The 17,458-nt window shown below is 33.7% G+C and overlaps 1 protein-coding gene across 4 annotated transcripts in view; it reads left to right on the forward strand.

Moving 5' to 3' along the window:
* Window positions 1–17,458, forward strand: part of LOC144616179 (uncharacterized) — a 344,180-nt gene that overhangs the window by 22,823 nt on the left and 303,899 nt on the right. For all 4 annotated transcript variants that reach the window (XM_078446067.2, XM_078446069.2, XM_078446070.2 and 1 more), the window contains exon 2: window positions 8,184–8,286. In XM_078446067.2, the coding sequence (XP_078302193.1) occupies window positions 8,184–8,286 (103 nt within the window). The remainder of the gene's footprint in view (window positions 1–8,183; window positions 8,287–17,458) is intronic.

Raw genomic sequence — 17,458 nt, forward strand, 5'->3', positions numbered from 1 at the left:
TTTAATTCATAATTTGACTTAACAAAACAACTAAACAAGAAATATTAAAATTATTTAATATTTTTCCCACAAAGATTTGGGAAATTCAGTACTTAAAAAGGACAATGAAAGCTAAGTTGAAGGAACACACACACACGCGCACACACACACACGCATCTACAACAAAGAGTTTTTAAAATTAAACATGAAAATCTGGTGTATCATTATTATAAAATCACTAAGAAGGATAGTATATCAGTGTATACATACTTATTATCATAAGTGATGGAGCTTCATCAATTTATCTCTCTGGGATTCATCTCCTTTTCTTAAAAAAAATTACTACAAGGAGTAAAGTTTCTTTACAGTTTCACTTTTGGGTTTTGTTTTTATTGTTTTTGGGGGTAGTTTTTTCTCTGGTTCTAAATAATGGTCTTGATGATGATATAAGACATGCTAGATATATATTATCACATAAATATTGCCAGGTAGTCTATAAGCAAAAAATAGAGCCAACCTAAAATTAATGAGAATTTGGCACTTATTTACCCTAAACAGAAATCAGAAAGTCTTAATAGATTGCAAAATCTCTGATTAAAAAGATAAAATTATTACATAGTATGGCTATTAAATGCTCTTAGAGATATTTTGCATTACTTTTTGAGTTGTGAGGACTTTTTTTATAACAGGTAGTAAGATATAATTACCATGACATAAAATCCATCCTTTTAAAGTGTACAAATCAGTCTTTAGGTATATTCAAAGAGTTTAGCATGCATCACCACTTTGGGAAATTATCACTAATAAAAGAAACTCCACACTGATTAGCAATTATTCCTCATTTTCCCTTATGCCCAGACCCTGGAAATCACTAATCTACTTTCTGTCTTTATGGACTTTCTATTCTGGACATTTCATATAAATGGAATCACGTAATATGGGACCTTTTATGTCTAGTTTCTCTTCCTTAGCACAATGTTTTGTTTTTTAAGATCCCTCCATGCTATATTATGTATAGTTACGTATCTCAGAGTTCAACTTATCTGTTTCATCCTGCTTTCTTCACTCCTTCCTAAGTACTGTTGCAGAGTACTCTCCAATAAAGACTGTGTATGTGAATCTCTCTCTGAATTGTTTCCAGGGAACTTGGCCTTGGACACAGAGTACATAGAATTAACCTGACAAAAAGAAAACAAGGAGTCTTCCCAGTAGCCATTAGCCAACTCAATATGCTTTCTGTAACACTTAGCTTAATTTGTTTTATTATTACAGCACACCAGCCCTATAAAGCATGTGTTTACTTCATATTTCAATTCACTTTAGTGTAGTGATTGAGGGAACTGGCTCTGAAGATAGACAGATCTGGGTGTAAATGCCAGCTGTACCTCTCACTAGATCTGTAGTTACACACTGCCTTCATGAGAATTTGATGGCAACCTTTAACATATATAAACCTCTCAGCATAACACCTGACATATAAAAATAATAAAATCAGTGTTAGTTGTACCTATTATTAGTAGTAACTAAAAATGAATACAACAAAGTATTCATAATTTTAAAAAAATTAAGTGGACATAAAATCTCTATAGTTAGATGAACGGTCTTTCCATTACATACAAGGTATTTGCCTAAGGAAGTTAATATATTTTATTCAGATTTCATATTCCAAGGTTTTTAAATTTGCTGTTTTAATAAAATTTTAATTTTTAAAAAAAAATTTTTTTTTAACATTTATTCACTTTAGAGACAAAGAGAGACAGAGCATGAATGGGGGAAGGTCAGAGAGAGAGGAAGACAAAGAATCTGAAACAGGCTCCAGGCTCTGAGCTGTCAGCACAGAGCCCGACGCAGGGCTCGAACTCACGGACCGCGAGATCATGACCTGAGCCGAAGTCAGTCGCCCAACCGACTGAGCCACCCAGGCGCCCCTACAATTTTAATTTTAAAATATCCCTCTGTGCTATTGGGGATAGAAGAAATGCACTAAAAGTACATGATAGGGTTTTGCAAGTATTGGCCTCTCCTAGCCACGTTCCATAATTACAGGCTCCAACTTAATAAAAGTTTATTGCTGTTAGGTTTTCATCCGAAGTATAATATTTCATCCAGAGTGTTACAGTTGGCTGGTTTGTTTGAAGTATTTTTTGTTTGTTTTGTTTTGTTTTGCTTTGCTTAGATTATAACATTAAAGCATAGAATCTTTGGTGTAATGTATGTCATTTTCCCTCTAATTTAAATAATAGACTGAACTAAAAATCCATGGATGATAAGGAAAGTAAAAGATCACAAGAAACATAACACCAAGGGAAACTGTTTAAGAAAATGAGTTGTCACCTTCGGGCCCTCATTTTAAGGTTGTTCTGATAATGGAACCAGGAACTTGTAAAAGACTAGATCAATCATCATTTCAATTAACTTTGTAACTACCTGGTTAAGAAGTATAGTCTTATTATGTTTCAATTATAATTATGTCTACTTGATGCTTAAAATTGACACATTTTGTTAAACAGTAAAAATTGTATTTTCAAATTATAGTTATGAATTATTCTAGTTATGCAAGAAATTAGCAGGGTGCCTGGGTGGCTCAGTCAGTTCAGTGTCCTACTTAGCTCAGGTCATGATCTCATGGCTTGTGGGTTAGGGCCCCACATCGGGCCCTGTGCTGGTATCTCAGAGCCTGGAGCCTGCTTTGGATTCTGTGTCTCCCTTTCTCTCTGCCCCCTCCCGTGCTTGCGTTCTGTGTGTGTGTGTGTGTGTCTCTCTCTCTCTCTCAAAAAGTAACCATTAAAAAAGTACATTAGAAAAAATTTTCTTTATTTTTATTGAAATTATTCTGCATTATAAAATAATAAACAATGCATACCATTTTTATAAGTTTAATCACAGTATGACTGTACTTTCAGTTGTATTAGAGGCATTGTTGACTAAAAATAATGTTTTATACCAAGACTAAATTGAAATATTTAATTAATTAATTTAATTAATTAAAATTGAAATATTTTCTCATTTCTTTCTAATTTTTTCATCTTTATCTTTTAACTTATAACTTTAATCTTGTAATTTTAACTTTTTATATTATAGTCTAACCTTTTTATTTTCACCCTTTTTGTTTCAACAAGTATTTCCAAAACTGCTCTTACTCTTACACGTTATTTTCAATAAATATGGAGATGAAAATATGAAAAAAAAATGGTGCCTAAAATGTTCTTATTTGTTCTGAATTGGATTTCTTAATTATAGTTAATGAGATATCAGTTGTCATTACAACCAGATAGGTAAGAAAGTAGAGATTAGATGCAAATAAAAATACAGATAATTCAAAGCAATGTGACATTCTAAAATTGTCATTTTTATACATCATTTGAGACTATTTTTTATAAGAACTACTAGTAGGTATAAATATGATTTAGTCATTCATCATTCAAATATTCCTGCATGATTTTTTAATTCGAACCTTATATGTTTGAATGTTACATTACATTGCTACGACATTTGAAAACTCAACACATCTAACTAAATATGTTGGTTCACTTGAAACTATATCCAGTTCTTGACTTAATATGCCCTAATTAATATGATGACATTAACATATTTTCTAAATACATTGGCTTACTTGGGGATTAGGAAATATATAACAAGTTGTTATATCAACTAAGCATTCTTATACAAATACAAAAATATAAAAAAATACATGTAAATACCTGGGTATCTTATTATAAACTACTACATGATGAACCCAGTGTAAATTCTAATTACCAAATTCAGTTATATTTTAAGTTGTTTTTAATTTTTTTTAATGTTTATTATTTTTGAGAAGGAGAGACAGAGAACAAGCAGGGGAGGGGCAGAGAGAGGGAGACACAGAATCAGAAGCAGGCTCCAGGCTCTGAGCGCTCAGCACAGAGCCCAACAAGGAGCTCGAACTCAAAGACCGCGAGATCATGACCTGAGCCGAAGTCTGCCACCCAACCGACTGGGCCACCCAGGCTCCCCAAGTTGTTTTTAATTTTTAAAATAAAAATACTGCATTACTTTTATGAGATGGTATACAAGGATTTAGCACTACTTTTCAAAAATATTATAAAATTTGATAATGTTAGTATAAAGTAAACCACTTGTACCTAAAGTTACTTTAATACAATACAGATATTAGTTTGTTATCTCAATTAAATTGAGTTCACTTATTTTATTTAATCAGTGTGCTTTAACCATCTTGAAGCTTAGGTTGTGCCTTTTGATGTCCATTGGAGTTTCCAATAACTTGAGATTCTATCCAGTTGTTAAAGGTATATGTAAGGGTCATATTTTTAAACTTTTATTTCCATCTCCAATTTTATATGCAATAAGAGTGTACAGGAGTAATTTTTATTGCTTTGTCTTACGTATTAATTGGGTACATTTTGATTATTTTTTTCCATGAATTGTGTGGGGATTTTTGTAAATCTCATTGATAATACATTTTTATAAGTTTATATAAAACTCAGTAAAGCATAAAATATTTTGATAACTTTGAAGTGTTTGATGAGGCTGATCTTTTCATTTTCACTGAGTTTAATGGAATATCCCTGTAATCTTATATTTTCGTATTTGTCATTTTTCCTTACATGTTTTCTTTACTCATTCTAAGCCACAGAGTCAAATTCTGAGTAGATTGAATAATTCAATTTTAAAGTATTTTTTTATTCACTACAGAATGCACATAACAATATTTGCTGAGAACATATTACTGTCAGAAACTCATTTAGGCATTAAAGATAGAATTGTTAACATTTAATTAATAACTTGAAATTTTATGGTTTCATTCTATCACAGAATTAACAAAATATTTATTTATAAATTCACTGAGGGGTCACACATCACTATTCCCTACATCAATGAAAATAATCTAACACCTGCTATTGGTGTCATGGCACACATAAGTGAGAAATTTCTATTTCCTTTGATTTTTTTAAAAATGAGGTCCCATAATTCAATTGCATTTGTATATCATTTTTCCAAACTCTTTTTGAAATGAGCCCGTATTACTTAGATTATTTAGTCATTCCAGTCATGATGATTAAGATAATTTTTTATGTAAGAATACTGTTTATTTTCTAGCTTCCCTTTTGTGTTTTTATACACACAACTTGGTGCTTGCTATTTTTGTTATATTAAACTGTTCACAAAGTTTTCACATGATGTCTTAATTTGTGTGTAAATATGTCCTCTATAACTTTTAATTTTCTTTTCTATCATTATGCAGAGTTTATATCTCATAATGTGATAGAAACACCCATCACAGAAGAAGGTGAATTTACTTACTAAAGATACATCTAACTAGATGGATTCCCAATATTCAAGCAATGTTAATGGCAGGCACTGTAGTGCATGACTGCTGGAAATCAAACAAACTCATGTTTACATATTCATTTCCAGTGTTCATCTGCTTAAACATCTTGTCCCTGATTACATAAACAATTTAATGTCACAAAGTTTTCACAGATATATTCCAAGTGCTATAGATGTGCAGATTATGAAAATGTTAACATTATCCCCTGGAAGGAAAAACAGCTCAATTATTTGTTACAGTCTCTTTTAAAGTAAATAGTTGGCTTTTACTTTTTTTTTTTTGAAGAATTTTCTGGGGAAAAAAAAAAAAAAACAGTGAACAATGAAGAAAAAGGAAAATGAGAAAGTATTTAATGTATATTCTCAGTTTTAAATATTTGTTTCATTGAGGTATGAAAATCGAATATCATTAACAGTATCTTTTCATCTGGTTAGTATGTATTACATTTTCTTATTTTCTAAATCATAGTATTTATTATCAATTCTAATGTGATTTCACCTTACCATTTAAGTCATGATGTAAGAATCTTGGCATCTGGTGCTTCTTACTTTATTCCAAGTTAAGGTCAGAGTTCAGTGTTTCTCAAGCAATGTGTTTAGCTTCTCTAGAATTCTGCTTTTATTCAAAAGGTAATCCTAAAAAAAGACATTTTTAATCAGTTATGTTTATTAAATCATTTTAATGAAAATAACTTAGTACTACAAAGTAATTTAAGGACATATGTTAGTTTTGACCGAGTGAAGGCCAAAAATACCATAGCATAATTTTTTTTAATAAATAAATTATTGTAATTTAAAAAGGGTAATATAGGGATGGTTTGTTCTTTACATAGTATATGTTAGATAAATAAGCCACAAAATGAGTCACTTTCTATTCAACACAACAACATATATCATATATTTTTAATGTTGTATTTTGCATCATTTGTACTAATTTTGGATATTTTTATTAATTTTCTGTTAAAGTATAATTTTTCAGCTATATTTATGTTTTCAGTTATATAAATAATATAGTAAGAAAACCCAATTTAAGACCATATGAGCATTCAAAATTTTACTTATTATTTAAAGACACTCATGCATGATTCAACTTATTATGAACTTGGAAGTTATCAGTGTTGATTTGTAAGTATTGGGCACTTCTATCTTAAAGGGCATCAAGGTTGTCAAGTCTCAGAGATTCTGTATAACATATTATCTACTTCTTTAGCCATGTAGCTGGGAATGGGTATAAACATGGATGAAAAATGGTATGATGGGAAGGTCTATTGCATTCATAATCTGACAATATCAGAGTATACGCAGAGGAAACTTGTTTTTCAATATTTTTCTGATTCCTCGTTACCATCTCAACTGAAAAGTAGTAGGTTTACTGAAATCTTCTATCAGGCTTTATTTTCTAAACAAGGAATTTATTATAGAGCCCCATTTTTTTTTAATTTTTTTTTTAACGTTTATTTATTTTTGAGACAGAGAGAGACAGAGCATGAACAGGGGAGGAGCAGAGAGAGAGGGAGACACAGAATCTGAAACAGGCTCCAGGCTCTGAGCTGTCAGCACAGAGCCCAATGTGGGGCTCGAACCCACGAACAGCGAGATCATGACCTGAGCCGAAGTCGGACGCTTAACCGACGAGCCACCCAGGCGCCCCTAGAGCCCCATTTTTAAGGGGAAAGATATCACGATAGGAACTTGAATGTATGACCCCCTCTGTGTATAGCATCTCTTCTACAATTGGCTCCTGAGAGAGGGGATTTTACATGAACAGAAGTTTACGGGCCTCTAAACAAATATGTGCTCTCTAAGCAAATACCTAAATAAAATGAAATAACCTATTTTTAGATTTTATGTATATTTTACTTTGCTGTCTTTTTTAGCTCTTCTACGTGTTCATCTCACAGGATGCAATGTAGCCGAAGTCAAAGCATTCACTCTAACAAGCCCCTGCTCTCATGACTTTTTCTTCACTTCCTAAGTGACAGACAACTAAGAAGTCCTTTTCTTCTTTGGATTTTTTCTTTATAAATTGCACTCTCACAGCATATATATTTAATTTCTATTAATAATACCAAAAATAATAAAAAGGAACCCAGAGGTGAGCATGATATCTTGAAAAATGAGTGTTTAATATCCTTTTACCTCAGTCAAGGACTTTTATGTTGACATTCAGAGGAGTACTTAAGACATTTACAGAAATGAAAAGTTATGATATTTGTGTTAGTCTGCTAGGGCTGCCACAACAAAATACCATAGACTGAGGGACTCAACCACAAAAATTTATTTCTCACGGTACTGGAATCTAGGGATCCAAGATCAGGGTATCATCAGAATTGATTTCTCCTAAGCCCTGTCTCCTTGACCTGCAAGAGTGCTGTCTTCTTGTTGTGTCTTTACATGGCCTTTTTTCTGGGCATACACATCCCTGGTATCTCTTCCTTTTCTTACAAGAACATCAGTCATCTTAGATTAGGGCCTCACTCCTATGACCTCATTTAACCTTAATTATTTCTTTAAGATTCTATCTCCAAAATAGTCACATTGAAGTTTAAGCCTTCAATATATAAATTTGGTGGTGAGGAAGCATAATCTATTCCAGAAAAATACTCCTTCAGAGTTAATGTGACAACTGGTTAAAGGATGAGGAAACATTGAGGTGATATTTTGTGTTGTATGCACATGTGTTTTTCTTCTATGTAATGTGGTAAGAACACACAAGATGCTCAGAAATCTTTTTTTCTAACTGTAGGCATAAGAATATTACATTTCCTAGTCCCCATGATATTTAGGCAAATTCTTTCCAGTGAACTTGGGTAGAAGAGATGTATATCACCTTGGACTAAGCCAATACATCTTCTTTTCTTTCTCTTTCTCCATAGACAAGATCAAAGCAACATATCCAGTATATGACTAGAAGAGACCTGGGAAGATGGAAATGCCACAAAAAGGAGGACACAGGAGTCCCTAAGTCTCCATATAAAGGTGCTTGGCAATTCCCTATTTGACTGTGTATATATATGATGACATTTCATTTTGAATAACAACCAAAATTTCACGTGGTCTGTTATGTTATTTTTACCTTGAATTACAGTACTTTTCTAACAAAGACTAAAATGTGTGGTATTGGTTTAATATTCAGAAAATTGGCAGCAAAGTAAGTTTTAGTGTTTTAGTGTTTAGAAAGTTTTAGTGTTTAGAAAGATGGCAGTCCATGTTATGTGGTGATAATATATTGCTTAAAACCCCTCTCATCTCCCATAACCTGGGAAGTAAACCACATACATACTGAATTGGTGGATATATAAGAAGAAAGTGGAAAATTAAAATTCAAAGTGTTTTTGGATTATTATTGGTTGTACTTGGCAAGATATTCCTATGGAAGATGAGTTCTGAAAGGACCAACCAGTTTGTAAGCAGACATGAAAGGGAAACAAGTAATTCAGATCTTCATGGTATTTGCAAGGGTGGTAATGTTAATTGAATCTAGATACAGCAAAGAATTAAAACACAAAGTTTGGTACAATAAAAGCCAAAGAAACATTTTGTTAAATAATGTGACTGAATGCAAAGATCCAACTTTAAATGGTTTCTCAAAGTTAGGTGACTTCAAGGTAGCAGTCATTATGTTGTGGAAAAAAAATACAAAACAAAACATAAGGGCTAAAGTTCTGCCTAACCAAAAACTATGAGTATGATTTCTTAACTATGGAGTCAGATGGAAGGAAATAGATAAGATACAGATTAAAATTTTGGAGGGTTTGGACCAAGTGTGATTTATACCTGGTATGCAGGGCTGGTTCAATGTCCTCAGAACAATCACATTGATTCATTACATCAATAAAAGAAAGGACAAGAACCACATGATCCCCTCAATAGATGCAGAGAAAGCATTTGACAAAATACAGCATCCTTTCTCGATAAAAACCCTTAATAAAGTAGGGATAGAAAGATCATACCTCAAGATCATAAAAACCATATATGAAAGACCCACCGCTAATATCATCCTCAGTGGGGAAAAACTGAGAGCTTTCCCCCTAAGGTCAAAATTTTGGAGGGCAAATAAATAAGCCCAGAAACAAAACAAAACAAAACAAAACCTTAACTCTTTCAAACTTGAAACAACTCTTGGTTCTTCAATCTTACAAAATGTTTCAAAGACTGGGAACTCAGCTAAGGGCTGTGAGGAACAGTGGAGAGGAAAATTTCTATTAGAGAGCAAAATTAGGAACCTTCCTATACATCAAGAGTAAGATTCCCAGAATATTAATGGACTATAATGTACAATGTCTGGCCATGATGATGAGAATGACATATCAATTGGAAATCCTGGGCTTTGAATAGCATGTAATGACTGTATGGGACTTTGTGGTATCTTTAGGTTAGGGATAATGTATCCCTTATGTTGATTAAAGAGTAAAACAGTAATTAGATTATCAAAAAACTAAGAGACTGGCTAGATTTTTTAAATCTAGGACTTCGGTTTAGTCTACAGATATAATAAGATAGTGGTGTCAAAAGTTGAAATGAGTAAGGACTACTGAATCACTAGAGGGGGTGTACCTGAAGACCTAGACACGCTAAGAATTAAAACAACCTTTATTTTATTAAGCCACTAAGATATTCGGTCACTTTGTTCCATCATCTACTGTGAATTGTCCTAAAAAATATATATTACCAAATTTTCTAGTTTCATTTTTCCAGCAAATACTTTTCTTCCTTTCAGTGTTAGTTTTTTTTTTTTAAGTCATCACCTCCCCTACAACCATAATATATTATCCCTAGGGAAAATAGAGAAAGAGACTTCTATTTTACTTTTTAATTATTGACATTTGTTGAGAAATTGTCAACAGTAGTTCATTAGAACCATGTATCTCTAGACATTTACTCATTACAGGTTCTTTAATATCATATATGCAGAAAGAATAAATTGGAAATAAAGTCTAATTTTAACTATAATGAGTGACTACATTGACTTAAGGAGTTGTCAAAATATTTAAACGGGGCCAGAGAAGAAAACAATATGCATACAGTCTTGATGGATACTGGGGAAAATAGTCAGGGCTGTGTGGTATTTTTTTTCTTTGTTAGTATGTACTCAAGAAAATTCCTTTTACCTGAAGAAGCACAACTATTTAAGAACAATACATGACCCTTAATTTTTGTTTGTTCTTCCCCAGTATACACATAGACTGTGTCAAACTGTGAAATAAAGAAAATTTTTGTTTTTGTTTCATAATACTTGTATTGGATAGAGCAGTGATTTACTGCTCCTTCAATTTCTTGAATGTGAAGAGGTGTAAATAAGTTGAGAAAGAAGAGGTGAGCTGCTGGGATGAGGTGGAGGTTGCAGGAGGTTTCTGGGAAGGCCCACAGGAGATGGAGTCCTTGCCATGCCAAATCATAGCAAAATTAGTCCTGCCACTGCTTTTTCTTTTCTCCTTTTCTTCATGGGAGGCTGAGCCAGCCATGTTTTTTTATGTTCTGTGTTCTTCATGTGGAAATCAGAAACCTTTCTCTGTGTCCTTACTGTAAGGGGTACATTTCAAGCTCTCTTAAGAACTTTCTTTTCGTCTACTATTCCATTGCACTGTAGGGTTTTTTTGTTGTTTGTTTGTTTGTTTGTTTCCCTCGTAAGCCAAGAGGGAGAAGAGATGGCAAACTCCTATTCTTCTAGATATGAAAATTCTTCAAGAGCAGGTATCACTGAATCATCTTCACTTGGACCAATGTAGAGGAAAGAGAGAAAGTTCAGGCCAACTTACAGAATATAGAACTTTCTTTTGAATTTTCAGATTTTTCTTTCTGTGAGCTGATTCTGGTAGTGGACTGAGTGATAAAGATTTTTACTGTGATCATTTTATAAACACAGGAGTGGGGCAAAGAACTTGCAGTTCTTTAGGACTCTCTTTGGAATATGGAGATGCTAATTGCCTATTTTCCCCAATTTCGTGGCTTTATCTGAAATTCTAAAATAAGAAAAAAATAAATCTTCTTATTCAAAACACTTGATCTCTCACAATACTGGCAATTAAATCTGCAGACACTTTTTGAATCAGATATTTCCTCCAAGATTCTACTTATATGGTATATCTGGGTTTTGTTTTGTTTTATTTTTATTTGATTTGATTATATGTTTTTGTTTTGTTTAGTTTTCCTTTATGCATAGAGACATGAGAGAAGTATTTTTTTGATTTGTTTGTTTGCTTTCCCAATTAACAGTGAATAAGTTATTTAATTCTCTGCCTTCTCAGTTGTAATATGAAGATAACATGTATGCTGAAGTGTTGGTATGAAGAGAATAGAAATAACCTGTGTGTAGTTTCTGCTAAATAGTACAAACTTCGTAAGACAAGACTAATATGATTTATTTTGTCATGGTCAGTTTTCCCCCCTCATCATCTGGCACAGTACCTTCTACAGACTAAGTAATCAATTAAAGGCTGGCAAATGATTGAATGAATAACAATTCATGTATGTTTTATTGGAGAAGTAACATTATCATATTATCACCCATTATAGATTGTTAGGTTTCAGCTTAATAGCCTACATAAGACTACCTTTACAGGACAAGTAATGTCTTGTAATATAAATACTTAAAAGCAAGAATCAATGAAAGAAAATACTGTTACTTTGGACTCATTATTGCCAGGGCGTAAAATAGGTGTGCTTCGTGGGATTCTGCATATCCCAGGCTACAGGGAGTAGCTTGGACACAACACAGTGCAAAGTGAAACAGAATTTGAAGTTAAAGAGTTAACATCATCCCCTTTAATTTTCTATTTTCTTTCCTATAGACTAGCATCACTTGCAGACTTTTTATTGTTATATTAATATTGATGAGATGGAAGGACTGGAAAATCAAATGCTTTGCTATTAAAAAGCAATAAATGTGGTCATTTTAAAACAATGTGGCACTGTCATGATTGGGTTTTTAGTAATTTGGTGCTTCATTCTTCACAGTGTTTCTTTGAGGTTCTCCTTAAAATTCCCTATCTTTTAGCTAATAGTAAAGAAAAGTGAGTCAGATCTCTTAAGAACACATGTATGTCAAAAGCAGCAACTATTGCCATGTTACAGCCATCATTCCAGTGATCAGTTAATGTAACATTAAAGTTTCTCAGAAGACTGAATTGTTTAAGAGGGATAGAGTAAGAGTTAGCAATAGCTTTACTTTTATGACATTATCTTTCCAATTCAGTTTCACCAAACTAGAAGATGACTGTGTGTTAAGGCAAATTTATCAGATTATCTAACCTACAAACACCACCGGGAAATGACTACTACTTCTGGAATAATGTCATGGTACCAGTATGGGATCACTCTCTTTTTTTTCTTATCGTGTTTTAAAATTACCCCTGGATTTGAAGTTGAATTTTATTCTTGTGAATCAGTAAAGATTTAAGTACAAAAGCATTTTTAAAGTTAAGGTTCTTGTGGTTTTGATTATTTGAGATGTTCCTATTCCACTGTCTAGTTACCTAGGAAACAACCATGTGACAGAGTTGGACTCCTATTATCTAAGTCCCACTTGCTTTCCTTATATTTGTTTAGTACTTTGTAATACAGACAGCTATTGCTAGTTTGCTCCAATATTCATATCAAAAATGGTTTAGGTAGCTTTGTGATGTTTGTATGCTCTGACTACTCATAGGTGTATTATAATTTCCAGTTATTTTGCTTCTTTTTATACTGCATTACTGCATATTGATTTGCATCAAAGTAGGGTTTATTATGCAGGGTATGGTTTATTATGTTGCTGATGCATCATATTTAAACAGCAATGAAAATTAACTGCAGTGCATGCTCAGCAGCTAATTTTCAAACTCAGAGCTTTTGGGGATATGCTGGTCACCCATATATTTATAAGGCAAGAAGATTTAGCCAGTTTATTGCTGACCTTTCATGCTATTTTGTGAATGTTTTTACGATGCCATTAAACTAGTTTGTAAATACTGGATTGAATACTAAAGCTCAGTTGGCTGTTCCTTTTGGGCAGAGAAAATGCATTACTGAGTGGGGAACTGAGACTAACAATGCATGTGGTCAACTTTTGTACATCTGTAGAATCAGAAGAAAGTGTAGATAACTTAAATATGTGTAACTAGAGATACATACACGTTTTGATTTGAATTTATATGTTTCTGAAATTCAAAACATGTACTACTTCAAGTAGAATATTTAAATCTCTCTCTAAAATTTCTCTAGAGTGTTTGTGTCTTTGTAGTCCTGTTTAGTATCTTTACCAAACCTGTTTTTAGAAAGAGATCAATTAATTATCAAAACAGATAATAGGGGACCAGCATAATGCAAAGATCAAAGACATGTCAGACTTGCTGACTTTTATAATGCACATAACAAGTGAGTTATTTCTATATTATGGTAAGGTTTACTTATGCGATTGCATTTCCACAAAAATGCTAGCTGACAATGAGCTACCAAATGCCCTGAAAAATACCAAAGCAACCATATTTGCTTGAGTAGTCCTGCTGTATAAATTGCCATCTCCTTCGTTTTCTTTACTGGCTGTTACCAGTTTACATTTCCATCAAGAGTATACGAGTGCTCCCTTTTCACCACATACTTGCCACACATACTTGCCACCGCATACTTGTTGTGTCTTTTCTTTTTGATAATAGACACGCTAACATGGTGAGGGAATATCTCATTGCATTTTTTAAATTTTTTTAAAGTTTATTTATTTTGAGAGATAGAGAGCAAGAGTACGCATGTGTGCATATGCATGGCGAGGAGCATATATAGAGAGAGAAAGAGGAAAGAAGGAATCCCAAGCAGGCTCCCCACTGTCAGTACAGAGATGGGTGCCAGGCTGAATCTCACGAACCATGAGATCATGACCTGATCCTAAATCAAGTGTTGGATGCTTAACCTAATGAGCCACCCAGGCACCCTCATTGTGGTTTTGATTTGCATTTCCCTGATAATTAGCGATTATCATGTATCATATAACTGTTCATCATTTGTATGTCTTCTTTGGGAAAATGTCTATTCAGATTCCTTGTCCATTTAAAAAAATATTTAATGTTTATTTATTTTTGAGAGAGAGAGACAGAATCTGAGTTTACCTGTCTCTCTGCCCCCTAAAGCACACTCCAGGCTCCAAGCTGTCAGCCAAGAGCCTGATGTGGGGCTTGAACTCGTGAATGCATGAGATCATGACCTGAGCCAAAGTCAGATGCTTAACCAACTGAGCTACCCAGGCGCCCCTGCCCATTTTTTAATTGGGCTATTGAGTTTTTTGTTTGCTTATTCAGTTGTATGAATACCTTGTATGTTTTCTAATATTAATCCCTTATTAGATGATTTGTAAATATTTTCTCCCATTCCATAGGTTGCCTTTTCATTTTGTTGATGATTTCCTTTGCTATAAAGCATAATACCATCTAAACACATGCATGCTGTCACAAATGGCAAAATTTCATTCTTTTTTATGACTAATATTCCTTTCAGTGTGTGTGTGTGTGTGTGTTTGTACATCTTCTTCATCAAGTCATCTATCCGTGGATATTTAGGTTGCTTCCATATCATAGCCATTGTAAATAGTGCTGCAATGAACATAACGGTGCATATATTTTTCAACTTGGTATTTTCCTTTGATCCAGATAAAAACCCAGAAGTGGAATTGCTGGATCATATCGTAGTTGCATTTTTTTTTTTTTTTTTTAGGAAACTTCATATAGTTTCTATAGTGGCTGTGCAAATTTACATTCTAACAAGCAGTATACAAAAGTCCCGTTTTTCCACATCTTTATCAGCACTTGTCTCTTTTTTTTTTTTTTTTGTCTTTTTGATTATATCCAATCTTACTATGATATCTTCATTCTGGTTTTGATTTGCATTTTCTCGTGATTAGTGATGTTGAGCATCTTTTATTGTGCCTGTTGGGCATCCATACATCTTCATTGGGGAAAAAATCTATTCAAGTCCTCTGCCCGCTTTTTTTAATCTGGTCGTTTCTTAAATTTTGTTTGTTTGTTTGTTTGTTTGTTTTCGAGAGAGACAGACAGAGCATGAGCAGGGGAGGGGCAGAGAGAGAGGGAGACACAGAATCTAAAGCAGGCCCCTGGCTCTGAGCTGTCATCATAGACTCCTACACAGAACTCAAACTCACGGACTGCGAGATCATGACCTGAGCCAAAATCGGATGCTTAACCAACTAAGCCACCCAGGCACCCCTAATTGGGTTGTTCCTTTTGCTTTGTTTGCCATTAAGTTGTGTAAGTTTATAATATATTTTGGATATTAACTCCATATTGGATGTATAATATGCAAATATTTTTTTCCCATTAAGTAGGTTGCCTTTTTATTGTTGATGGCCTTTGGTCTATGTTGATAATTTAGAACCTCTTCCATTCTTATATAGATTCCAGTTTTGAAGGGTGAAACATTGACCTGTAGCATATATTTAGATGTGTTTTTTTTTTAATGTTTATTTATTTTTGAGACAATGTGAGAGACAGAGTGCAATCAGCGGTGGGGCAGACAGAGGGAGACACAGAATCTGAAGCGGGCTCCAGGCTCTGAGCTTTCAGCCCAGAGCCTGACACGGGGCTCAAACCCACAAACCATGAGATCATGACCTGAGCTGAAGTCGGATGCTTAACCGACTGAGCCACTCAGGTGCCCCTATAGATTTAGATGTGGGGAATAATTTAGGAATCCCTCTGGTTTACACCAATGGGTTAACAAGGCACCTTTTCTTTTGTTAATCAGCTCTGCTCTGGGCAACATCACCCGCAGCACAGCACAGGGTCTATAGCCCTATTTACCTGCTTACCTAACTTAGTCCTTACCTCCTGTGAAAGCAGCTTTCTGCTATACTACTAAATTGGGGGGCACTTTTGCCTTGAATACCTAATCTTGCTTACCTCATATACATTTGAATTGGGTGCTTTTGCACCCCTCTTTTTCTGGGACCTTTGCCCTTCCCTCTCTATTCTGGGAGCTCTGTACCCCCTCTCTATTCTGGGTGCCTTTGCACCCCATTTCTGTCTTGTGGTTCTAATCTTGTTTACCTACACTCATGTGTGAGCATCCTATGGCTTTGTACTTATTTATGCCTTGTTAACCCATTGGTGTAAGCCCAGGGAGTTCCTAAGCTTATTCCCCACACTAAACTATCACTATTAGAACATATCCTTATCCTATCTTAAAATTCGTATCAAAATAACAGGATTTTTAAATATAGCAACAAAACTATCTTGTAGTTCAAAAGAAAGTAATTAATCATTTGTGGTGCAAATTTCTTTCCCTTTTTCTTCCCTTCAGTATAACCAGTTCATCGGAATAGCTCCTCTTTTAGCCCCTTACTTCCTCAAGATTGAATTATCAAAAGAGACCATCCAATACAACAGCGGTACACTAACCTCATCTCTTACCTTCCAGGAGATGATTCTTCATAATTCTCCATGAAAGGCTAACCATTTCCCTATGTAAATATATTTAAAATTACCAGAAAAAGTTTTTTTAGTATTTTTATGTTGAAGTAATTTCCTCATAGAGGATCAGACTGAGATGGGGTATTATCATTAGGAAAACAAAGGCAATTGAGTTAAAAAGAGGGACTGTTTCAAAAATATGAGCCATGAAGTTTCATAGAATTTTTTTTCAGCACCCCAGAATGGCCCTAAATCCTGGTTTAATTATACTTCTTTAGAAATATTTATTAAATTTTCTAAATTCATTTATTTTTTCAATGGTTTTCATCTTTGTTTTAATATATCATATGTACATTTGGGAGAAACTTTAAGTCCATATTCCTTTTCTAAACTTACTGGCATATATCAGTAGACTTACTGATCTACATCAGAAATGCTAAATTCTGGTTAGCAATAAAATATTATTTTTCTGGCATTGTATATACCTGTCGAATAGTAAATGATCTTAATTTAAATAGAAGGCATGTTCTCTACTCAAGTTGATACTTTAAAATGAAAACAGTTTTGGTTCTTTCCTGGCAATCTCTATTCAGTGCCTTGTCAAAAATGTAGAAATAAAATATTGAACAGTCACAGCTAATAATTTCCATTGCTTAAAAATCTATTGTTATTTTAGCAGTGATTTTGAGGTTAGCTGTAGTTAAGATGAATCTACTACAGTTTCATACAAGGTATGGACATCAAGACAGGAATCTATG

The sequence above is a fragment of the Panthera onca genome, chromosome B1 (assembly GCF_046562875.1).
Source record: "Panthera onca isolate mPanOnc1 chromosome B1, mPanOnc1 haplotype 2, whole genome shotgun sequence".
NCBI lineage: Eukaryota > Metazoa > Chordata > Mammalia > Carnivora > Felidae > Panthera > Panthera onca.